General features: G+C 67.1%; 2 protein-coding genes across 8 annotated transcripts; both read left to right on the top strand.

Moving 5' to 3' along the window:
- Positions 1 to 114: 114 nt before the first annotated feature.
- Positions 115 to 2,433, top strand: DUSP23 (dual specificity phosphatase 23). The gene is made up of 2 exons (XM_077191985.1): positions 115 to 1,506; positions 2,248 to 2,433. The coding sequence occupies exons 1-2, from the start codon at positions 1,237 to 1,239 to the stop codon at positions 2,431 to 2,433; spliced, it is 456 nt and encodes a 151-aa protein (XP_077048100.1). The 5' UTR covers positions 115 to 1,236.
- On the top strand, positions 2,293 to 23,269 carry LOC143696231 (transgelin-2-like). Of its 7 annotated transcripts, XM_077191978.1 has the most exons (24): positions 2,293 to 2,429; positions 2,535 to 2,658; positions 5,911 to 6,102; positions 9,473 to 9,625; positions 9,754 to 9,905; positions 10,060 to 10,177; positions 10,288 to 10,429; positions 10,568 to 10,713; positions 10,819 to 10,961; positions 11,235 to 11,375; positions 11,453 to 11,569; positions 11,933 to 12,083; positions 12,175 to 12,298; positions 12,370 to 12,545; positions 12,619 to 12,869; positions 12,941 to 13,025; positions 13,471 to 13,641; positions 13,779 to 13,824; positions 14,539 to 15,759; positions 16,380 to 16,525; positions 22,142 to 22,350; positions 22,433 to 22,607; positions 22,684 to 22,786; positions 22,866 to 23,269. In XM_077191978.1, exons 2-24 carry the CDS (start codon positions 2,562 to 2,564, stop codon positions 23,005 to 23,007), a joined length of 4,401 nt encoding a protein of 1,466 aa, XP_077048093.1. In that variant the 5' UTR covers positions 2,293 to 2,429; positions 2,535 to 2,561; the 3' UTR covers positions 23,008 to 23,269. The 7 variants fall into 7 exon arrangements, with proteins under 7 accessions (XP_077048093.1, XP_077048095.1, XP_077048096.1 ...); XM_077191980.1 differs by lacking the exon at positions 5,911 to 6,102; XM_077191979.1 differs by lacking the exon at positions 2,293 to 2,429 and having other exon boundaries at positions 2,554 to 5,521.
- The last annotated feature ends 599 nt before the right edge of the window (positions 23,270 to 23,868 follow it).

Here is a 23,868-nt window from a genome sequence, read left to right on the forward strand (position 1 = left end):
CCCAGCGGGGCCCGGAGCTGCGGCCTGTGGGGACAGGGGGGGCCCGAGCTGGGCCCGGGGCGCTGAACGGGGGTCCCGGGGGGCTGATGGGGTGGGGGGCTCTGAATTGGGGCACCCGGTTAAACTCTGCTGAGGGGGTGGGTGTGAGGGTCCTGACATGAGGGGTGTCGATTGAAGGGTCTGAAATTGGGGTTTGGGGTGCAGGGGATTTTGGGGCATCCTGGTCATGTTCTCTAGGGTGTGGTTTTGGGGGACCCGGGGGTCCTGACATGGGGGTGTCAATTGAGGGGTCTGAATTTGGGGTTTATTTGAGAGTCCTGGCCAGGGGGTACAGGAGAGTTTGGGGTACCCTGGCCACGTTCTCCAGGGTGTGGTTTTGGGGGGCCCGGGGGTCCTGACATGGGGGTGTCAATTGAGGGGTCTGGGGGCTTTATTTGGTGGTCCCAGGAGTCTTGGCAAGGGGGTGCAGGGGACTTTGGGGTACTCTGGCCATGTTCTCCAGGGTGTGGTTTTGAGGGTCCTGACATAGGGGGTCTGAATTGGGGAGTATGGGGGTCTTGACCTGGGGGTCCTGGGGATCTGGCCGGGTTCTCCACGGGGTTGGTTTTGGGGTACCAGGGGTCCTGATGGGCAGGATCTGAGCTGGAGGTCTGGGGGCTTTATTTAGGGCTCCCAAGGGTCTTGGCCAGAGAGTTTTGGGGATGGTGCTGGGGTTTCTGGAGGTGTGGAGGGTTTTCCAGGGGGATGGTGTTGGGGGGCATTAATTTGGAGTCTCAGGGGTCCTGGCTGGAGGCCCTGGGGAAGTGGTAATGGGGTCTGGGGCCCTGAGATGGGGGTCCCAGGGAGTCTGACTTTGTGGGTCTGTCAGGAGGTCCCAGGGGACTGAATTGGGGGTCCCACGGGGCCTGGCCATGTTCCTGGGGGGAGAGGGAGTTGTATTGGGGTTCCTGAGATCCTGGAGGCTTGGCCACGTTTAATGAGGGGGGGGGGGGGGGTTCCTGGGGGTCTCTGGGGACCTGATTTGGGGGCCTGGCCACGTTCTCCTGAGGGTGATTTTGGGGGTCCTGGAGGTGCTGTCCTGGGGGTCCTGGCCAGGGGATCCCAGGGGATCTTTCCTGGGGTCACAGCATCTGAAATGGAGGTTCCAAGGGTCCTGACTTGGGGCTCCTGTGGGATCTCACCTGAGGGATCCGTGGGGTCCCCAGAGCAGCAGTGTCCCCTGTCCCCCCACAGGCGATGGGTGCATTGGAGCCCCCCAATTTCTCATGGGTGGTCGAGGGGCGGCTGGCGGGGCTGGCGATGCCGCGGGAACCGGGGCACTACCGGTACCTGCGGGAGCGCGGCGTGCGACACCTGGTGTCCCTGACCGAGCGGGCCCCGCCCCACCACGGCTGCTGTCCCCAAATCCAGCTACACCGGCTCCGCATCGCCGACTTCACCCCCCCGAGCCCCGAGCAGATCCAGAGCTTCCTGCAGATCGTGGAGGAGGCCAATGGCCGCGGGGAGGTATGGCCGGGGACACCTGGGGGAGAGGACAGCGAGGGGACACCTGGGGGACAGCTGGGGGGTGATACCTGAGGGATACCTGGGGGACAACTGTGGGAAGACACTGGGAGGGGCAGCTGGAGGAGTCTAGAGGGGACAATTGAGGTGGTGACACTGGAGGCAGGGAGATCTAGGGGGATACCTGGGGGAGGACACCAGGAGAGGCACCAGGGGAGGGGACACTAGAGAAGACATCTGGGGGAACAATTCAGGGACACCTCGAGGGTTGGGGGGAGAGCTCAGCAGGGTGACACCTCAGGGGGGTGACGCCTCAGGGGGGAGGAACACCTTGAGGTGGGATTTTTGGAAAGATGGCACCTTGGTGGTGGGGGACACTTTGGAGGGGGTGACATCTTGACAAGATGACACCGTGGTGGGGGGACACCTTGGGAGTGGGGGGAGATGACATCTCAGGGGAATGGCACCTTAGTGGGGGATGGACTCCCCTTGAATGACACCTTGGGAGGGTTACACCTGGAGGGGAACACACACCTGAGGTAGGGCTGTGACACCTGCTGGCTGTGAAATCTCAGGGAGTTGTCACTTCAAGAAGGGACACCTAGGAAGATGAGGGGAGGGGGTGACAGAAGGTGACACCAGGCAGAAATCCCATGAAGGCAGCACCAAAATGGGCATCACCTGTCACTCAGAGGGGCACGTGGGCATCCAGCAGTGCCACCCACTGCTGTGTCCCTGTGCCAGGCCGTGGCAGTGCACTGCATGCTGGGCCATGGCCGGACTGGCACGCTGCTGGCCTGTTACCTGTGCAAGGAGCAGCACCTGGCAGCTGGTGACGCCATCCGCGAGATCCGACGCCTCCGGCCCGGCTCCATCGAGACTGCAGAGCAGGAACAGGCCGTGCTCCGCTTCTGCCAGTGCCTGAGGTAGGTGCCACTGTCCCCAGGGTGTCTCCACGGGGGTCCCCTCCCCATCTGTGGCTCCCAAATGTCCCCAGTCCTCGCTCACTGGTGGCTTTTTCCCCTCCACAGCACTAGCAAGGAGAGCTGAGGACATGGATGGCATCCGTGGAATTGGGCACCCTGAAGTGCCAGGCATGCCCAGCCCTGTCTCTCCACTCCTGCATTAAAGGACTGGCCTGTGGCTTCTCTCCAGGTCTGGTTTTGGGGTACACATTGGGGGGATGCCTGGTCATGGCTCTGCTGGGCACCCCCAGACCCGGCTTCGTTGGCAGCTGCATCTTGGGATTTGGGGTCCTGGCTCTGGGGTCTTGGGTTTGGGGTTCCTCAGGGTTCTGGTTCTGGATCCTGGCTTTGAGCTCCCTCAGGGCCCTGAATTTGGGGTCAGTCAGGGTCCCACTTCTGGGGTTGTTTGGGATCCTGGATCTGGGGTCCCTTGGGTTCCCAGCTCTTGGTTCCTGGCTTTGGATCCTGGCTTTGGGATCCCAGCCCTGCGTCCTGACTCAGGGGTTCCTCAGAGTCCTGGTTCCAGGATCATGGGTCTGGGGTCTCTCAGCGTTGTGGTTCTGGGATTCCTTGGTGTCCCAGCTCTGGGGTCTCGTTCTGGCTTTGGGGTCCCAAGTCTGGGTTCTGGCTCTGGGATCCTTTATGATTCTCATTCTGGGCACTCTCAGGGTCCTGGTTCTGGGGTCATCTGGGGTCCCAGCTCTGGGTCCTGGCTCTGGGTTCTGGCTTTGGGGTTCTGCTTTGGAGTCCTGGCTTTGGGACCTTGGCTTTGGGGTCCCAGCTCTGGGTCCTGGCTCTGGGTTCTGGCTTTGGGACCTTGGCTTTGGGGTCCCAAATCTGGGTCCTGGCTCTGGGGGCCCTCAGGGTGCTGTTTGTGGGGTCCCATGGGATCCCAGCTCTGGGGTGGTTCTGTCTCTGGGGTCCTTCAGGGACCATGAGCAGCCCCCCCAGAGCTGTCACCCGCCAGTGCCCGATGCCACGTGGAGGGTGACAACCGTGTCAGCGCCCGGGGGCCGACCCGGGACGTTGGTGCTTAAAGTGTAGCTTAGCCGGAATTGAGGCATCTCCATCCAAAAATCCAATCCTGGAAATCTCTTCTCAGCTGCTCCTAACCTTGGTGGCATTTAAATCCTGGTTGGAAGCAGTGTCACCGTCCCCGTTTCCGGGCGGGTGGCACATGGCTGGGAGCGCCCCGAGCACAGCTGGGGCCAGCGCCTCAACCAGCAGCTCCACAGTCCCTAAAAGTTCCTTTGGAATGCCACAATGTCACCATCCTCCTTTGGGGACAAGGTGCCAGGGTGGTGACACCGGGGTGGTGACATTGGCATGGTGACACTGGGCACTGCTGGCAATCCAGCTGTGCCCTGCCCAGATGTGACCACTATTGGGAAGGGGGCTCACCACAGGGTATGAGGTCACTCCAAAACTCCAGGGCCACCCAGCTAGCCCTGGTGGCCCATGGTGGGGTTTTGGGGACACCAATGTCCCCCAGGTGATGCCACAGCAAGGCCACGCCAGCGCACGGAGCCATGCGGGGGGCACATACCCAGGGCACAGCCAGTTTGGGGTGCCCAGCCCTGTGTGGGGGCCAGCTCGGGGACAATGGGGACACAGTGGGGACGATGTGGCCGCGGTGGGGACGCTGTGGCCGTGGTGGCAGTGCCGGACAGCGATGTCCAGCCTAAGCTCACATGGGCCAGAGCGGCCCAAAGCTGCTTACGGCAGAATTATTGCCCTTAACCCCGCTGACTCCACGCTGTCCTCAGAGTCCCCTGGGCTCAGGGGGCCAGGCCGGGCCGGGGGGGCTCCATGGACCCCCCACCCCCTCCAAGGAGGGCTGGGCTGGGGGGGCATTGCCCCAGAGCCGCTCCCGGGGCTCCCGTGTGGCCGGGCCGGTGTCACACGTGCGGGGTTTGCTCGTCCCTCGATCCTGGCTCTGAGCCGGGGACACATCCTGGATGTCCCCTCTGTGTCCCCTCCTGTCCCCCCAGGCTGGCGAGTGGCCCAGCTCCGGCTCAGCCTGCAGGATGGGGACATGGCACTGGTGGCTGTCCCCGTGTGGGGACACATTTAGGGTGGGATTAGAGAGCGGGAGCTGGGATGGGGAAGGGCGAGCGGGGAGCACTGGCTCAGGCGGACACACAGAGGGGACATAGGGCTGAACTGCCCCCAGTGCCACCCACCTGTCCCTGTGTCCCACCCAAACCCCACCCACGTGTCCTGTCCATGTCCCATCCATGTGTCCCATTCATGTCCCACCCGTGTGTCCCCTCTTTGACCCACCACAGTCCCACCCTTGTGTCCCATCTGTGTCCCCTGGTTCCATCTCTGTCCCAGCAATGTTTTCCCTGCGTGTCTTGCCCATGTGTCCCACTCGTGTCCCATCTGTGTCCCCTCCATGGTCCCACCTGTGTATCCCACTCGTGTGTCCCACTCATGTCCTCCCTCTATGTGCCCCTCCTGTAGCCCTCCGTGCTTTTCCCGATCCCACCCGTGATCCCCCATGTGTCCCCCCGTGTCTCCCTCGCTTTCCCCCCCATATCCCCCCTCCATGTCACCCACACGCCCCCCGGTCCCCCTGCCCCCCCTCTGGGTACTACATTTCCCAGCATCCCTCGCTCCCCGCTGCCTCGCTCCGCCATTGGCCGCCTCCAGAAGCGCTCAGCGGCGTCTCCTGATTGGCTGTCGCCGCGGCAACGGGCGGCGGGGGGCGTGGCCGGGGCGGCCCCTCCCGCCGTCGCGGGTTTGTTTGCGGCCGCCCGGCGGCGGCGGCCGGAGCCGAGCGGACCCGGACGGACCCGAACCGAGCCGGAAAGAGCCGAAAGCAGGCGGAAAGAGCCGAGCGCAACCGAGCGCGGCCGGCCGGGCATGAGGAGCGGCGGGACGCGGAGCCTCCCGCGCCCCCCGCCCGGGGCCGGTGCCCCCGGGGCTGCCCGGCCGAGCCCGCCGGTCCGCGGGCCCCGGTGACGCCGCGGGAGCCGCCGCAGGGGGGACCTGGGCTATGCGGTGGTGGCTGCGCGCCGCCGTCCTCAGCCTGCTCGCCGGAGCCGGGGGTGAGGGGCCGCCCCGGGGAGCTGGGGGGGTGGCGGCGGGGCCGGTCTGGCCGGTGCCGGGCGGCGGGGCTCGGGGGCGGGAAAAGGGTCCCGGTGTGTTCCGGTATGTCCCGGTGTGTCCCGGCGGGACCGGTCCGTCTAGTGCCGGGTGCCGGGAAAGCGGGAGGAGGCGGGGGACAGCTGGGGACAGCGGGGGCGGGAGGAAGGTCCCGGTGTGTCCCGGTGGGATTGGTTTGGCCAGCACCGGGTCCCGGAGAGACGGGGGCGGGAGGTTCCGTGGGCAGGGGAAGGGTCCCGATGTGTCCCGGTGTGTCCCGTGCCGTCCCGCCCCCATCCCGGTTCATCCCGGTTCGTTCCGTCTCACCCGTGTCCCGGTGCCGGTCCCGCAGGCAGCGGCCGGAGCGAGCCCCGGGCCGTGGTGGGGCGCGTCGGGGGCAGCGCGGTGCTGTCCTGCGGGCTCCTGGGCGCACACGAGGCGCGCCCGCCGCTCTACGTGATCGAGTGGGTCCGGTTCGGCTTCGTCCTCCCCATCTTCATCAAGTTCGGGCTCTACTCGCCGCGCGTGGACCCCGAGTACGCGGGTGAGTGGCGGGGAAGGGGCGGGCGGGGGTTCCCGGGACTCCCGTGGGCTGTCCCGTGTCTCCACTCGCTGTGGTTGGGTCGAACCGGGTGCTGCTGCTGTTGGACCACCTTAATCCCACTCCCGGGGAAGTCGGGGGGCTCTTGCGGGGGTCTCGGGGGGCCAGGGAGGTCCCTGCAGCAGGTGAGTGCCAATCTCCGTCCCCAGGGATAGCAGGAGGGATTGGGGTGCCCAGCCTGGCAGCGGGAGGGATCCCCACAGGGTGAGATCTGGGAGAAACCCCCCAAACCCACCCCCGTGGCTGCTGGGGCATCTCCTGCAGGGTGGCACGGCCGAGCCCCGCCGGTGCCACCGGGGTGCCCCGGGGGCTGCGGGCGCTGCCTCGGCCCGTGCGGGTCGCCTGAAGGTTGAGGCTGGGGAGGGGATTTCGGGGGAGCTGCTAATTGGAGCAAAGCTGGGCCGGGGACGGGCTGGGCGTGGGAGGGGGATATTCGCTGCTTTAGCGGGTATTTAAAGTGAGCGGTGGCAGGGCCAGAGGAATCCCAGCGAGAGGATCCCTGAGAGCACGAGGGGAAAGCCACAAGAGTGTCCCCTGGGCATGGGAAGAGCTGGCAGCCCGTGGGTGATTTGGGCTGAGCCCAACCCCGACGTTCTGTGCCAGAATCCGTGCTCCGACCCTTCCTCGGGGGGCCGGATCATGCTCAGATCACAACCCAAACGCTGCTGCCAAAATTACCCCTTGCTGGGGACAAAAATCCCCTCGGCTGGGACACCCCACTCTCCTGCTGCCCTTTCCCACGAGGGTGCAGATTTTGGGGGATGCTTTCAGCAGCTCCGCCTTGGCTCTGAGGGACCAGCGGTGACAACGAACGCCCCGGGCAGGACAAGGCACCTGCTCTGCTGGGAGGCCGGGCTGAGCTCCTGTTACCTGAGCGCCGAGGGGCCCCGGGGCTGCCGCGGCTCCGGTTACCCAGGAAGGGGCTGGCAGTGCTCTCCCCCGTGTCCCCTCGCCGCCGAGGGCTGCGGGAGCAGATTGGGATCAGCGCTGGGGGAAGGGGCTGCTGGCTGGAATGAGGGCGAGCTGGGTGGGTGGGCAGGGGGGGCTGGCGGCCGTCGCCATGGCAGCGGGGCGGCTCGGTCTTGTTTTCCATCGGCCGGGAAGGGCAGGGGAGGTGGGTGCAGGGCGATGCCAGCCCCTCTCTCCGCCGCTTCCCAGGTGGATCAGATCAGGTGTCACCGCTGCTGTCACCAGTGTCACTCCTGGGGAGATCGGGGGGGGTCCTGGGGACAGGGTGGGCTGCAGCTCCTTCTGTGACAGCACGTGGTGGGAGGGGGTCAGCTCTCCCCTGGGTGCCACCGCCACCCACGGTGACACGAACCACTGTCCCCTGCCCTAGAAGAGGGTCGGTGGTCTCCGGGCTGGCTCAGGCCCCCCCTCCCTGGCTCCGGCCGCGTGGCGGGGGCTGCAGCCCCCTTTGTGTCCCCTCCCCTCCTTTGTGTCCCGCTGAATGTCGGTTGCCAGGCGCGGGGGGATGCTGGGCCACAGGGTTTTGTTTTTGCAGGGCGGTGGAGGAGGAGGAGGGAGCTGGGGCCGGCACAGGGGGATTAGGGGGAGGCTGAGGGGCGTCCCCAGACCGCTCTGATCCCTTCCAAAGGGACCTTTGTTCGGGAGCCGGCTGCTCCCGCCGTGCCTGGGGCTGGGGGCTGGCAGCTGCTGGGGCTTCCCAGAGCTTCCCAAAGCTTCCCAGAGCTGTCCCAATTCCCAGGGCTCGGCGTGGGAGCCAGATCTGGGGTGAAGGCTGGCGGACCCCTCATCCCACAGCTGTGGAGTGAAGGCAGAGGGGTGGGAGACAGCTCTGGGCGCTGCGGGAAAGGTTTGCACGTGTTTGTGTGCGGGGTTCGCACGGCTCAGGGCGAATCTCGGTGCCCAAACCCGCCTGCCCGGCTCCTGCCACTCCTCCTCCTCATCATCCTTGCCAGGCTCGTCTGGCGGGACACGGAATCCGGCGGGACACGGAATCCCAATCCCGCTGCCAGCCGGGGCTCCGGTGCCTCGGGCACTGCGTGGGGACCGTCTGTGACACCGGCTGGGGCTGGCAGCGGGGTTCCCCAAAACTTCCCGTGTCGGGAACCCCTCGGGAAGCTGCAGGTCCTGGGATGCTGATGGAGCATCATGGGCTGCTCCGGTGCTGCCCGTGCCGTGTCCCTGCCGCGGTGTCTCGGGAGCAGGGTCACCTGGAATGGCCCAGGGGTGCCCGGGGTGGCAGTGCCGGGCAGGGGGTGTCAGGGTGGCAGGGAAAGATGGATGCCCACGGAAGGGGGTGCTCTGGACAGTGGGTGCCCAGGGAAGGGGATGCTCAGGATGGTGGGTGCCCCAGACAGGGGGTGCCCAGGATGGTGGGTGCCCCAGACAGGGGGTGCCCAGGACAGGGGGTGCCGGTGCGTTCCTTGGGGGCCGCTGGCCGCGCACCCCAGCCTGGGCTGAGCCAATTGCCCACTGCACCCTGAGCCGATTATGGCTCTGATAATAGCCCGGGGGATTAGCGGGCTGCGGTCGCTCTCGCTGCGGCCCTTATCCCTCTCCTCATCAAAGAGGCCGCGGGGCGTGGGGCTGGCGCGGGGCGAGGACCCCACGGCCTGGGCGAGCCCCGGTCACCGTGTCCCCCCGGGAAGCTGCAGCGAGGCGGGCGAGGGTTCACCGTGACCGGGGCTTAGCAAGGCTCCCAAGGGTGAGAGCGCCGGGGGAGCACCCAGGGGGAGGGAGAGTCCTCGGGAAGGGGGAAAAGGGGCCGGGGGAGGGGTGCTGGGACCAGCGATGCTCCAAGTGCGTGGACCCGCCGTGCTGGGGGACCCCGCCAAGGCCACTCTGCGCGAGGGCGGGTGACAGAGCCACTGTCGCCTCCTCTGCGTTGTCACCCATGTGTGTAGAGTGCTGAACGTCGCTGGGACCAACCTCTGGCACCGCCATTCCCAGCCCCCCGCGGGGCCAGCGTGGGCGGGCGCCCTGGGGAGGGGGTGGCCCCAGGGAGGGGGTGACCCGGGGATAGGGTGGCCCCAGAGAGGGGGTGACCCGAGAGAGGGGTGGCCCCAGAGGGGGTGACCCGAGAGAGGGGTGGCCCCAGAGGGGGTGACCCGAGAAAGGGGTGGCCCCAGGGAAGGGGTGAGCCGGGAGAGGGGGTGGCCCCAGAGAGGGTGACCCGAGAGAGGGGGTGGCCCCAGGGAAGGTGTGAGCTGGGAGAGGGGTGGCCCCAGAGGGGGTGGCCCCAGAGGGGGTGGCCCGAGGAGGGCGTGACCCGGGGATAGGGTGGCCCCAGGGAGGGGATGGCCTGGGGACGTGGCTGTCCCTGAGCCGCTGCCGGTGGCACACACAGGTCGTGTGCGGCTGGAGGAAGGTGCCTCGCTGCGCCTGGACCTGCTGCGTGCCGAGGACCAGGGCTGGTACGAGTGCCGGGTGCTCTTCCTCGACCGGCACAGCACCGACGCCGACTTCCAGAACGGCACCTGGATCCACCTCACCGTCAACGGTACCGGCCCGTCCCACCCTCAGCTGCTCTGCCCGCATCTCCCAGGGCTGGCACTGGAAACGCTGGGCTTCCACACTGAGTTGAGCCAGATCGAAGGGTGAGGGTTTGGATCGGGATTTGCCTTTCAGCACCTCCCACCTTCCTGGAGACCCCCCCTGCGTTCGTGGAGGTGCGGGACCAGGCTGCACTGAGCCTCACCTGCAGGGCTGTCGGCAACCCCCAGCCTGTTGTCACCTGGAAGAGGAGTGACCTGCCTGTGCAGAGCGGGGACACGGTGCAGGTGAGGGTGACAACCCCCCAGTCACCCCTCTGTGGGGTGTGGCCAGGCTCTGCTGCCCATCCCCAGTGTGGTGGCACCTCCTTGCTGCCACCACCCGGTTCACGGGGCACGTTGCCGTCCCTCGGTGGCCGTGCCACAGCTGGTGCCATTGCAGGTGAGCAACGGGACGCTGAGCATTGCCACCGTGGAGCGTGCCAGCGCGGGCACCTACACGTGCCACGCCTCCAGCAAGGAGGGCACCGTCACCCACACCACCCGTGTGCTCGTGCAGGGTAAGGACAGGTGTGGGCACACACAGGGAGCCATGGCATGGTCGGTTTTGGGAGCAGCTGGGGCTGTCCCCTGTGCCCAGCCCTCAGTGCCACTCTGCCCCACACCCCAGGGCCACCCATCATCGTGGTGCCACCCCAGAACGTCACTGTCAACATCTCCCAAGATGCCTTTTTGGCGTGCCAGGCTGAGGCATACCCAGGGAACCTCACCTACACCTGGTTCCAGGGCAGCAGCAACGTCTTCCACCTCAGGTATGGGCTGGCACTGGGGCTGCTGTGCCTCCAAACCTGCCCCCGAGTGCCAGGGACGTGCTGGGGGCAAATCCATCACCCCAGGGCAGCAGGAACAGTCCCAGCTGTGCCACTCCCTGCTGTGCCATCCCTTCCCAGCCACCTCCAGGCTCGGGTCCGTGTCCTGGTGGACGGGAGCCTCCTGCTGCAGCGAACGACCCCGGACGACGCTGGGAAATACACGTGCACCCCCAGCAACGGGCTCTGGAAGCCACCTTCCGCCTCAGCCTTCGTCACAGTGCTCTGTAAGACCCCCTCCTGCACCCCCAGGCCGTAGGGAGCCCTGCTGTGGGGGCTGTGGTGGGAACAGGGGTGCCCCATGGGGACCCCAGCCCCGTGTGTCCCCACAGACCCGGCGCAGGTGACCACCATGCTCCCGGAGACTCACCTGCCCAAGGGCATGAGGGGCGTGATCCGCTGCCCCTCCAGGGCCAACCCCCCGCTGCTCTCTGTCACATGGACGAGGGACGGGCGCCCGCTGGAGCTGGACAAGGTAGGGCCACTCCCACCAGCCTTCCCAAATCCCTCCTGCTCACCCATTCCCCTGTCCCAGCTCCTTCCTAAACCCCTCCTCCTCACCTATTCCTCACTCCCAGCTCCTTCCCACCTCCCCAAATCCCTCCTGCTCACCCATTCCGCTCTCCCAGCTCCTTCCTGCTCACCCATTCCCTTCTCTCAGCTCCTTCCCACCTCCCCAAATCCCTCCTACGGCCACTCCCACTCCCACCACCCTTCCCACCTTCCCAAATCCCTCCTCCTTTCCCAGCTCCCCGGCTGGTCCGTTCGTCCGGACGGCTCCATCGTCATCGCCACGGGCAACGACGACGCGCTGGGGCTGTACCGCTGCACGCCCTACAACAGCTACGGCACCGCCGGCGAGTCCCGGCCCACGCGGGTCCTGCTGAAGGTGAGGAGCCCCTCGGGGTCCCCTCCTGGCTCTGCACCCCCTGCCAAGCCCCCCCAAACTGCCCCTCTGCCTTGCAGGACCCTCCTGCCTTCACGGTGCGGCCCAAGGAGGAATATTTCCAGGAGGTGGGCCGGGAGCTGGTGATCCCCTGCGTGGCTCAAGGGGATCCCCCACCCACCATCACCTGGGTGAAGGTAGGGGCTGCTGCTTTGGGGGGTCAGCTGAGCCCCCCTACCCGGGGCAGAGATTGTTTTTGGCCTCCAGGGTATCATTTCTGGGGCAGTGTCCTTGTCCCCACATCACTCCTGGGGCTGTGTCCCTGTCCCCACTGGGTTCCGTCCCATCACATGATTCCTGGAGGGCCTCAGGTCACTTTGCTTGGCTGTTCTCTAAAACACTGACAAAACCCTGCCCCTTGGTGTCCAAACCAGCCCCAGGGTGGTGGGCCATGTCCCCCTTTTCAAGTCCCCTTGTCCCCCGTGTGGCAGTGTCACAGTCCCAGCCCTGCAGGGGCCAGGTTGGTGGGTACCAACCATTAGCATGTCCATGCCCCACAGGTGGGTAGCATGGGGAAGAGCAGTGCCCAGGTGGATGGGAACAGCAGCCTTGTCCTCCACCCCCTCATCAAGGAGCAGCACGGAGTCTGGGAATGCACGGCCACCAACCAGGTGGCCAGTGTCACCACTGCCACCTCTGTCCACGTACTGGGTGAGCTGCCTGTCACTGGGACGGTCCTGGGGTGGGCAACGTGCTGGCAAGGGTGGTCCAAGCCCCCCAGTGTGACACTGCTGCCCACCAGGTACCAGTCCCCACGCTGTCACCAACGTCTCTGTGCTCCCACTGCTGCTGGCAGCCAACATCTCCTGGGAGCCAGGCTTTGATGGAGGCTACTTCCAGAGGTTCAGCGTCTGGTACACCCCTCTGTGAGTGCCCACCCCTGCTGTGTCCCCCCCAGGGGCCTCAGCTCCCTCTCACGGGTCCCTCCTGTCCCCAGGGTGAGGTACCCACCGCGGGCACACCATGACTGGGTGTCCCTGTCGGTGCCAGCGGGGGCTCAGCACCTTCTGGTGGAGAACCTGCAGCCAGACACCAGTTACCAGTTCAGCGTCCTGGCCCAGAACAAGCTGGGCAGTGGCCCCTTCAGCCAGATTGTCACCTCCGTGCCCAGGGGTAAGGGCAGCTCCCCAGAACACGCCCGGTGCCCCCGTGCCCACCTCGTGCCAACCTCTGCTTTCTCCCCAAGGCTTCCCAGTGACCACAGTGCCTCCGGAGCCACCGGCCATGACCGTGCACGTCTTCCTGTCCCCACCCCGGGCTCTGACTGCCAACGAGACCGTGAGGGGGGTCCTGCTGCGCTGGGACCCCCCTGCCCGTGCCTCGGTGGCCCTGAGCGGGTACGCGCTGGAGCTGCGGCAGGACAAGGGCGGCTGGGAGGTGCTGGAGCGCTCCATCCCCGGCACTGACACCCAGGTGCTGGTGCCAGGGCTCATCAAGGTGAGGTCTGGCTGGGTTAGGGCTTGGTGGTTGCTGTGGCAGCGTGGCTCATGGCTCTGTGTCCTCCCCAGGACGCCTTCTATGAGTTCCGACTGGTGGCCTTTGCTGGCAGCTACATCAGCGACCCCAGCAACACGGTGAACGTGTCCACTGCAGGTGAGGCTGGGCTGCCACGTGGGGACAGAAACCAGAGGTGGGAAACATCCAGATTCCCAAAGGAGAATCCCCTTCATGCTGCTCCCACCACCCTGTCCCTACTGCTAAACTGGGGGCACGGACAGAGCAGGACCCCCAAGGCTAAACCTGGGGCAACAGCCAGAGTGGCTTCAGCCTCAGGAACCAGAGCCTCTCCTCTCCTGGTGCCCATGGCAGTGGGCAGAGCAGCCCTGGTGGGGCAAGACTGTGAGCCCTTGCTGTGTCCCCGTGATGTGGTGACACCAGGGGAGGGCTGTGCCTGCCTGATGGGGTGCCCTGTGTGTGGCAGGGGGCACAGGTCCCACCAAGGGCAGAGCAGCCCTGGTGGGTCAGGAGCTGAGCCCCCCATGATCCTGGTGACACCAGGAGGTTGTGCCTGCCTGATGGGGTGCCCTGTGTGTGGCAGGGATGGAGGTGTACCCGTCCCGCACGCAGCTGCCGGAGCTGCTGCCACAGCCGGTGCTGGCAGGGGTCATTGGTGGGATCTGCTTCCTCAGCGTGGCCGTCATCTTCAGCACCATGGCCGCCTGCATCATGAACCGGCGCCGTGCCGCGCGCATCCGCAAGCGCCGCCAAGGTACCCGGGGACAGGGGACAGGGGACAGGGGACAGGCCAGCCTGGGTGGGGACCGAGTGGGTGCCGCCGTCTCCTCCTCCTCATCACGTTTTGAGTTGCTCGCCGTGTGATCCCCCTGTGTTCTCATGGCCTTCCAGATCCACCACTCGTCTTCTCCCCCAGCAAGAAGCTTCCACCTCCACAGTAAGTCACATCATTGCCACGCTCCCTGCTTGTCCTGCTGTGTCATTGCCGTGGTCCCTCCATCCCACTCCCTTCCTGTCCTGCTCCCTCCATCCCACCCCTTTGCTGTCCTGCTCTCACCATGCCACACTCCCTCCCTACTCCCACCATGCCACATTCCTGCCATGCCATGCCATGCCATGCCATGCCATGCCATGCCATGCCATGCCATGCCATGCCATGCCATGCCATGCCATGCCACACTCCCTCCCTGTCCCTCTCTTGCTATGCCACGTTCCTCCACATCCCATTCCCCCGCTATCCCACTCCTGCCATGTCACACCTCTGGCTTCCACTCCCCCAAATCCTGCTGCCTCTCATCCCACTCCTGGCCATGCCACACTCCCCTCCCTCTCCCACTCTCTCCATGTCATGCTCCCCTCCATCCCTCTCCCTCCTTGTCCCACTCCTGGCCATGCCATGTTCCCATCCCTGTCCCTCTCCCTGTCCCATCCCACGGCGCTCTTCACCATCCCTCTGCCACCATCTGGGAGCACAGGGACAGGCTGGGGACAGCCACGCCCTGCTGCCACTGCCCAAGGGCGTTAGGAGCGGGGTGCTTGCACCGGGGCTCTCCCCTAGTGCTCCCTCCGGGCAGTTTTGGCTGGAGAAAAGCTCAGGAAATGCAGGAGCAGCACGGCTGGGGGTGCTGCAGCTGCTGCCTCTCCCCTGCAGCAATGCTCGTGGCCCTGGTAGCCCTGCCAGCACGGTGAAGCTGAAGCTGCAGCCGTCGCCGTGCCGGAGCCTGCACCAGAGCCTGCTGTGGGGTGAAAAGGCTGGCACCAGCCTGGGGCTGAGCATCGCCGGCTCCCGTTACCCCGCCTACGAGAGCCACGGCCGGGAGCACCGGGAGCACCGGGAGCACGTCCCGCTGGAGCGCATCTGCCGCGGCCCCGACGGCCGCTTCGTGCTGGAGGCCGAGCCGGAGCCGGAGCCGGAGCCTCCGCGGGACCCGCTGCAGCCCTACCGCCAGCTGCCCGCCGAGGAGGAGGAGGAGGAGGACGAGGAGGAAGAAGAGGAAGACGATGAGCCCGTGTGGCACAGGGGGGTCTCGCTGCGCCCCCAGCCCGCGGGGCAGCCCCGCCGGGGCGCCCGGGCCTCCGGGCACCGCCACGGCCGCTACTTCGGCTACGGCAGCAGCAGCCCCGTGGACGAGGCCGTGGCGTTGAGCATCACCGACGTCAGCCCCGTGGCCTCTGCCGCCGCCACCCTGCCTTACAGCGCCGTCCAGGAGCCTCCCCGGCCCCGCCACGGCCCCCCCCGGGACTCCCCGCCCCGCCAGGGCTCCCCCCGGCCGGCCAGCAGCCCCCCGGTGACCCGCGACCCCCCGGCCATCAGCGGCATCCTGCAGTACCTCAGCCTGCCCTTCTTCAAGGAGATGTGTGTGGACGGCGACTGGCCCCCCCCGGAGGAGCCGGGGGAGCCCCCCAGTGCCGGCGCCCGGCCGGAGCCCCCCGCCAGCCCCCCGCGCCCGGGGCGGACGCTGTGCCCGGACTGCATCGACACAAGTGCCAACACCACCTCCCCCCCCGCCACCGCCGCGTTCCTTGAGCCCCCCCGGCTGCCCGTGGGCCCCGCCAAGGCCTCGCTGCCCGGCTCCCCCTCCTGGCCCCGCTCCCCCAGCCCCGGGCCGCCCCCCCAGCCGGCCCCACATCTCCGGACTGAGGCCCCGGGGTGGCCGCCGGACGCTGCAGCCCCGGAGAAGCTCCCTCGGGGCAGCCTGACCAGCCAGAGCAGCGGCCGGGGCAGCGGCTCCTTCCTGCGGCCCCCCTCGCTGGCACCGTCCCTGGGGGGCACCTTCCTGGGCACCCCGGTTGGGGACGGGGGCAGCTGGCACAGCGGGGGCTCGGCAGCCGAGGAGGGACGGGGCAGGATGGATGCTGGTGCCGGGAAGAGGTGAGCCATGGGCAGGGCACTGGGATGAGCTCCTGCAGCGTGCTGGGGCAGCTCCGGGCCTGTCCCACCCAGCTGGCATGGGGTGGCCTGGCACGGAGCCACCTGGCTGCCTCCCGGCCCTGCCGTGCCCTGGGGACACCCCCCTGTGTCCCTGTTCCGAGAGACCCCTCCAGTTCTCCCCAAGCATCCCTGCTGTGTCCCCACATCCCTCGGGCTGGTGCCCCTGATGCTTGTCCCTGGGATCTGAACTTGGCATCTGCCCCTGACACCCATCCCGGGGCACCTGTGGTTTGGGGGTCTCTCCTGGCATTTATCTTGGGGTCTCATGCCCATCCCTGGCATCTGATCCTTCATCCTTTGCCCTGACCTCCATGACTGTGCTGTCATCCATCCCCAGGCTTTCACAGCCATCCCCTGGGGTTTCAGTTTTTGGGATCTCCCCTGGCATTCATCCTGGGGTCTCATGCCCATGCCTGGCATCTGACACCTCATGCTCTGCCCTGGCCTCCATCCCTGGCCTCTCTTACCCATCCCCCGGGGTTTCACTTTTGGGGTGTCCCCTGGAGCCCACCCCGGGGGTCTCACACCCTCGGGCCGTGCCCCTCGCCCCCTCCCCGCAGGAGAAACACCTCGGTGGACGAGAACTACGAGTGGGACGCGGAGTTCGCGCTGGAATCGGAGCTCCTGGAGGCGCTGCAGCTTTACCGGGGCGCGGCCCCGGCCCGGCCCGGCTCCTCCATCGCGCTGCGGGACCTGCAGCGGCACCGTGAGTGCGGCCCCCCCGCGCCCCCCACCCCCGTGCCCAGGGCCCCGTGGCCGCCCCGCCGGGTGCCGCGGCGGGGCCGGACGCTGCTTATCTCCCCGCAGAGCCCGGCTCGGCCCCGGTGAGCTCGGTGTCGGCGGAGGCGTTGGGGACGGGGGGTCCCCCGGAGCGCGGCCAGACCCCCCGGCCCGAGGGGTTGGGGGCGCGGCGCCGCAGGGAGGGGGCCCAGCAGCGGCGGCAGCGGGTGGGAGCCCGCGGGTGCTGCTCCGAGCGCTTCGAGGTGGCCACGCTGCTCTAGGGACCCCCTGGGACCCCTGGGTGAAAGGATGGGCGGGGGGGGAATAAAGAGGCGTGAGAGCAGCTCTGGCTCCTGTTGGCGGGGGGATCCCCAAGGCATCCCGGGTACTGCCACGTCCGCCCTCCTTCTAAACCCCCTCTGTCCCATGTCTTCCACTCCATCCTACCCCCCCCTCCATCTTCTCGGTGTCCCCCTCCCACCTCGTCCCACTCTCCGTGCCTTGTGCAGGCTCGCCCATTCTCCTGTGGCCCCATCTTCCTCATCCTCTGGCCACAGTTTCCCTTTTCCCATTCGCACCTTCCTGGCCCCTCCCTATCAATCCCACCCCCCCATCTTCCTGGTACCCCCCCCCCATCTTCTCGTGTCCCCCCACAAATTGCTCTGTCCCCCCGTTTTCCTCATAGTCCCTCCTCAAGTCTCTGCTCATCTTCCTCCCTTGGGGTGTCCCCCCATCTTCTCGCTGTCCCTCCCCATTTTCTCCGTGTCCCCCCCCCGCCCAATGGGATTTTCCCGCCATCTCAGCGCTGTCCTCCCCATCCTATCCGGGTACCCGCCATTCCTGTCCCCTCTCCAATGTCCCTGTCCCCTCCCGCTTTCCTCAGCCCCCCCCTCCCCTCCCCCTCCCGTTCCGGTGTCCCTCCCTCGGTTCTCCCCATCCCTGGGGAGGGGGCGGGGCCTGGCGGCGGCCCCGAGCGCGCGGGAGGGGCGTGGCCTGCACGCTCATGCCCTTATATGGCCACGGCGCGGGAGCGCGTCACCGAGGGGGCGGGGACAAAGGGATGACATCACCGGGGGGTCGCGCGTGGGCTCCGGCGCGGGTCGCGTCGGGTCACGGACGTTGGTCACCCCCCCCCCCCCCCCTCCCCACATCGGGTCCCCCTTTGTCCCCCTGCCACACCCACCTCATGTCCCCTCATGTCTCCTTGTGTCCCCCTGCCACACCCACCCCATGTCCCCTCATGTCCCCTTGTGTCCCCCTGCCACACCCACCCCATGTCCCCTCATGTCTCCTTGTGTCCCCCTGCCACACCCACCCCATGCCCCCCCATTAGTTCCTCCTGTGTCCCCTTGCCCCGCCCACTTCATGTCCCCCCGTACTGCCATCGTGTCCCCCTGTCACATCCGCCCCTGTCCCTTGGTGTCCCCTCCATCATGTCTCCTTGCCATGTCCACCCCATGTCCCCCTGCCTGCTGCCCATTGTCCCCTGGCCCTGCCCCCTGCTCTGCCCGTGTGTGCCCCTCATCCTGTCCTCTGTCCCTGAGTTTGTCCCCAAGGTCCCCTCCCCGCTGTGTCTGCTGTATCGACCCCCACTGTGCCCTCTGGGGCTCCTGTCCCCAAATCACCCCCTCTGTCCCCTGGCTGAGCCCTTCCAGGATCCTGTCCCAGTGTCACTGTTCCTGTCACCCTTGGGACCTTCCTGCTGCTGCTCTGTGTCACCCTGGGCCACCCCCCTGTGGGTCCTGCCCCTGTGTCACCCCTAAATCTCGTGTTTTGTCACCCCTGGGTCCTGTCCCCGTGTCACCCCTAACCCCACCCCTGTTCCTGCACCTCTGTGTCACCCCCTGACCTTGTTCCCCCCCATGTCACCCCAGTCCCATGGGTCACCCATGTGTCACTCCCTGCCCTGCTCCCCTCCTCCACGTGTCCCCCACCCATGTCCCCAAAGCCACAGGAAACACCACCCAAAATCCCCAGGGGACACCCACAACCCTTAGAGGGGTAAAGCCACCTCACCCTGTGGCACCCAAGGGTGCAGGAGGGACCCAGGGAGGGCAGGGGGACACTTCTGGGCTGGTCCACAGAGTGACAGTGCCATCCCAGCCGAGCTCTGGTGGCAGAACAGAGTGACAGTGCCATCACAGCTGAGCTGTGGTGGCACCAGAGAGTGACAGTGCCATTCCAGCTGAGCTCTGGTGACACCAGAGAGTGACAGTGCCATCCCAGCTGAGCTCTGGTGGCACCACAGTGTGACAGTGCCATCCCAGCTGAGCTCTGGTGACACCAGAGGGTGACAGTGCCATCCCAGCCGAGCTCTGGTGGCACCACAGTGTGACAGTGCCATGCCTGCCGAGCTGTGGTGGCACCAGAGGGTGACAGTGCCATCCCAGCTGAGCTGTGGTGACACCAGAGGGTGACAGTGCCATCCCAGTGGTGGCACCCCAGCCGAGCTGGGCACAGTGGGTGCTGAGCTGGGTGCTGAGGGGGGTGGGGTGATGGGGACACTGCAGCAGTGGCCCTGTCACCGGTTCTGGAGGCGGCCGGTGGCCTCGAGCCCGGGCTTTGTTTGTTGTTTTGGTGGCGCTTGCCATGGAGACGGGAGCGGTGCCAACGCCACCGGCTGTGCTGGCGCCACCGGGGACACTGCGGGTGCTGCGGAGGCCACGTCCTCCCCCCGAGCCTCAGCTGTCCCCCTGCCACCAGAGCCAGGCCCTACTTGTCCCCATCATCGTCACAGCAGGGTCCTGGCACCCACAAGTGCCACTGTGGGGATTGTCCCCATCACAGCCTCGTTCCTTACTGCCACCATGGGAGGTTTTGTCACCACAGCACAGCCCCCACCAAAATCTTCAGGGGGATTATGCCCAGCCTGTCCCCGTCATGGGCACTGTCCCTGCTACTGCAGCCACACTGTCCCCACTGTCCCTGTGTCCCCTGTGTCCCCCCTGTTCCCACTGCAGCCATTCAGGCCCCACCCCATCCTCATGTCAGCCACCACAGCCACACTGTCCCCACACAGCCCTGTGTCTGCCTGTCACCACTGTGTCACTACAACAGCCACCACATTGTCACCTCAGCCACCAGTCACCCTGTGTGGCACTGTCACCACAGTCACGTTGTCCTCACCTCAGCCACCACAGCCACTGCCGTGTGTGACACTGATCACTGCAGTTACCCCCATCCTGACCTCTGCCACCACAGCCACTCTGCCCTTGTCACAATCCCTGCCACCATGGTCACCCTGTCCCCAGCACAGCCACTGTCCCCACCACAGCCACCCTGTCCCTCCCACAATGCCTGTATCCCCTCTGTGGCCACCCTGTCCCCAGCATGGCCACCACAGCCACTCTGTCCCCACACAGCTACTGTATCCCCCTGCCAGCAGGGCCACCCTGTCCCCTAGTGGGCTAGGGCCACTCTGTCCCCTCCCCACCATGACTACCCCATCTTCACCTCGGCCACCACAGCCACACTGTCCCCACACAACCCCTCTGTCCACTTGCCACCACGGCCACCCTGTCCTCATCTTGGCCACCACGGCCACCCTGTCCCCACCACGACCACTCTGTCCCCACCATGACCACTCTGTCCCCACCACGGCCACCCTGTCCCCGTGCCCCCCCGTGTCCCTATTGCGGGGCGGGGCTGCCCCGGGGCGCGGTGCGGGCTCGGTCCCAGCCCTGGCCGCGGATCCCGCCCCGGGGGCGGGCGGTGCCGGGCGGTGCCGGTGACATCAGCCGTGAAAAGGGCGCGGGCGGCGGCATCCGGCACTGCCGCCCCGGGAACGCGGGACCGGCGCCGCAGGTAGGGAGGGGCTGGCACCGGGCACCGGGCGCAGGTGGGCACGTGATGGATGGGGATGGCACCGGGAGCGGCGCGGGCACCGGGAAGGAGATGCGGACCGGGACAGCGACGGGGCGGAGATGGGGACCGGCTCGGGACCGGCCGCCAGTCCCCGGGGCGCGCCCGGTGTCCCCCGGGGTGTCCCCCCGCCCGCCCCGGTAGCGGTTGCGGCCGGACCGCGCCCGCGGAGCCGCCGGGACACGCGGCCGCGCCCGGGAAACGGGACCGGGGTGCGGCTTCCGGCCCCGCCGTGCGGGGAGCCCCGGGGCGCGCCCGCGGGGCTGGCTCCGGTCCCCTCCCCGCCGCCGCCGAGGTGGCCGTGTCCCCCCGCTGTCCCCTCCCCGCTGCTCCCGGGGGGCTCTGGGCACCCCAGGGTGGTCGAGCCCTGGGTACAGCCTGGCCCTGCTGTCCCCGGAGTGTGTCGGGGTCCCCAGGGTGGCCTCGTGCGGGTTGGGGTCCCCTCCCTGTTGGCACTGCAGGGCCTCGGGGGTCCCCAGGGTGGCTCAGTCCCAGCGGGGCTGGGTACAGCGCTTTCCCTGCCAGACCTTGGGGAGAGCTCGGGGTGCCCAGGCTGTCCCCAGAGACCCCCGGGTGGCTGCCCCATTACTGGGACCTTCGCTGCCCCCACGATGGCCGGAGGGTCCCCAGCCCAGCCGGGCTGGGCGCAGCCCCCCCCTCGCGGAGTCCGGAGGTCGCCGGGGCAGCGGGGCTGGATCCGGGTGTGTCCCCATCCCGCCTGGGCAAGCTCCGGCTGGGTCGGGAAATGATCCCAGTTCCAGCTCCTCTTTGTTTCCCAACGCCTTGGCCCCCGGCCGGCCGCTCCCCACGCCACTCCCCGCGGGGTCCCCGTGCCCCAGGCCTGGCCCTGGAGACCCCCGCGGTGGCCCAAGGCTTTGGCTCTGGGGGCAGACCCGGCTGGGCTCGGTTTTCCTCCTGTCCTTGAGGGCAGCGCGTCCTGGGGCTGCTCCTGGTGACGGGACCCTCGAGCTGGGTGTGTGACAGGGGTGAGCTCAGCCTGGCACCCCCGGGTCCCCGGGTGTGGGCGGGGCACCCCCTGGGCAGCAACTGCCACATGTGCCCAGATGGGACAGGGACACCGGGGCACGCAGGGCTGCCTGCACGTGTTCTGGCTTCTCGGTGCCCCCAAATGCCAGCGGGGAAGGACAGGGCATGGGGGCAATGAACGGGGGGCAGCCTCATGTGCCCACCACGGCACTGGTGGGCAGAGGGCACAGAGAGAGCCCAGGGGCTCAGGAACCCTGGCTGTACGGGCAGGGCCACTCTGCTCACATCCCCTGTGGGCATTATCTCCAGCAAGGGTGGCACCGCTCCAGTGGCACCTTGGCACAGCACCTGGCCAGGGGTGGGGTCTGGCTGCCCCGCCGGGGTGGGGACACCGCCGCCATCAGCCCTGGCCCCACGCTCCTGTGCCAGTCCCGGATCTGGCTCTGGGCCCGAGCAAACGGGCGAGATCTGCAAACAAGCTCCGACCGGCCCCCGGTGGCTGCCAAGCCCGTGCGGGGCCGGGCCACAGGATGGGGATGCTCAGGGTGGCACAGAGGATGCTGCCCACCCTGCTGCCCCTTGGGTGGGCACAGAGCCAGCGCCTGCTCCCGGCCAGCTGGGCAGGAAGAGGGCAGAGCCTGGGCAGTGCCTGGCATGGGTGATAAGGCTCCACGCCGGACGTCCAGGCAGGATGGGGCTCACGGGGTGGGTGCCCCGGTGCCAGCAGAGCCAGTGACGGGTGCCATCCCCGCAGACCCCCCTGCCGTCAGCATGGCAAACCGGGGCCCCTCGTATGGGCTGAGCCGGGAGGTGCAGCAGAAGATCGACCGGCAGTACGACCCCGAACTGGAGCAGGTGCTGGTGCGCTGGATCCTGGCGCAGTGCGGCGGTGACGGCGGCAGCGCGGTGGCACAGCCGGCACCCGGCAGGGATGGCTTCCAGCAGTGGCTGAAGGATGGCACAGTGAGTAGCCCCGGGGCCAGCGGGGCAGGGGGTGACCGTGCCACACACCTGAGCCTAACCCTGTCCCTGTCCCTGCCTGCAGGTGCTGTGCAGGCTCATCAACAGCCTCCACCCGCGGGGACAGGCGCCCGTGGCCAAAATCCAGGCGTCGGCCATGGCCTTCAAGCAGATGGAGCAGATCTCGCAGTTCCTGCAGGCGGCCGAGCGCTACGGCATCGCCGCCACCGACATCTTCCAGACCGTGGATCTCTGGGAGGGTGAGTGACCCAGAGGCCGTGGGGTGGGACGGGGATGGGGATGGAGATGGAGCTGAGCCTGCTGTGGGTTCTCCAGGGAAGAACATGGCGTGTGTGCAGAGGACCCTGATGAACCTGGGCAGCCTGGCCGTAGCCAAGGGTGATGGGCTCTTCGTGGGAGACCCCAACTGGTTCCCCAAGTAGGTGCTGGGGTGCTGGAAGGGCAAGAGGCCGGGCTGTGGGGTCCCTTGGGGATGCTGACACCCGCTGTGCCCGCAGGAAGTCCCAGGAGAACCGGCGTGTCTTCTCCGAGGACAAGCTGAAGGAGGGGCAGAGCGTCATCGGGCTGCAGATGGGCACCAACCGGGGCGCCTCGCAGGCTGGCATGACGGGCTACGGGATGCCCCGCCAGATCCTTTGAGCCCCTCCGGACCCCCCAGGCCTCTGCCTGCCAGGGGCCCCCCCCAAACTGCCTTAACCCCCGCCGTGGACCAGCCGGGTGCCCCCCGGCCCCAGTTTTGTCAGGACCAAAGGAATTTTTTTATTAATATTATTTGGCTGGGTGGGTGCGGTGCTGCTGCGCCCACCCCACCGCCCCGCAGTGCCTTGGGGGCTGCTGGAGGCCCCCCCAGCGTGTTGGGGAGCAACCCCTGTGCCCCAATAAACGGATCCTCTTCTTTCCAGGCCTGGATGGTCGTGATTTGGGGCTGGGGGAGGGCAGGGGGGTCCTGCTGGGTTACAAGGGGGGGACCCCGGTCTGGGGGTAGAGGGACCCCATGGCTGCGTGGAGGGGCGGGGCCACGACCAAGGGGGCGGGTCAGGAGGAATGGGCGGGGCAAGAGCAAAGGGGGCGGGGCAACGAGGGGGCGGGGCTGAGTTGTCGCTGTATCGCAGCGCCCCCTGCTGGCCGGCATTGATCCCCGCAGCGCCCCCTGCTGGCCGCGGTTATAACTGCACCAAATATGAAAAACCAGATTTTTTCCCCCTGGGCAGGTGGGAAAGTTCTGGTTTTGTGTTGTTTGTTCTGTTCCGTTTATTTTCTACTAAACAGCTGTTATTCCCTTTTCTACATTTTCCCTGAAAGCTTTGTATTTTTGAAGTTATAATAATTTGGAGGGAGGGGTTTTCTTTTCCATTTCTGCCCTCCTTGGCAGATATTTGTCTTTCAAACCAAGATGCACAGGAAGGAAAGAATTCCACCCAAGAATTCCCAGTTCTTGGAGCAGCTGAGACGTGGCCTCCAAGAATCCAAGGGTAGTCAAAGCCTTTTGGTCTGGGAGCA

This window comes from Agelaius phoeniceus, chromosome 31 (genome assembly GCF_051311805.1).
Source record: "Agelaius phoeniceus isolate bAgePho1 chromosome 31, bAgePho1.hap1, whole genome shotgun sequence".
NCBI lineage: Eukaryota > Metazoa > Chordata > Aves > Passeriformes > Icteridae > Agelaius > Agelaius phoeniceus.

Bases quoted from the DNA above. Each gene is read 5' to 3' on its own strand.
- DUSP23 (XM_077191985.1), top strand. From the start codon at position 1,237: ATGGGTGCATTGGAGCCCCCCAATTTCTCATGGGTGGTCGAGGGGCGG. The intron at 1,507-2,247 runs GTATGGCCGGGG...TCCCTGTGCCAG, and splicing joins AGGCCAATGGCCGCGGGGAG to GCCGTGGCAGTGCACTGCAT.
- LOC143696231 (XM_077191978.1), top strand. From the start codon at position 2,562: ATGGCATCCGTGGAATTGGGCACCCTGAAGTGCCAGGCATGCCCAGCC. The intron at 10,430-10,567 runs GTATGGGCTGGC...ATCCCTTCCCAG, and splicing joins AGCAACGTCTTCCACCTCAG to CCACCTCCAGGCTCGGGTCC. The intron at 12,299-12,369 runs GTGAGTGCCCAC...TCCTGTCCCCAG, and splicing joins AGCGTCTGGTACACCCCTCT to GGTGAGGTACCCACCGCGGG.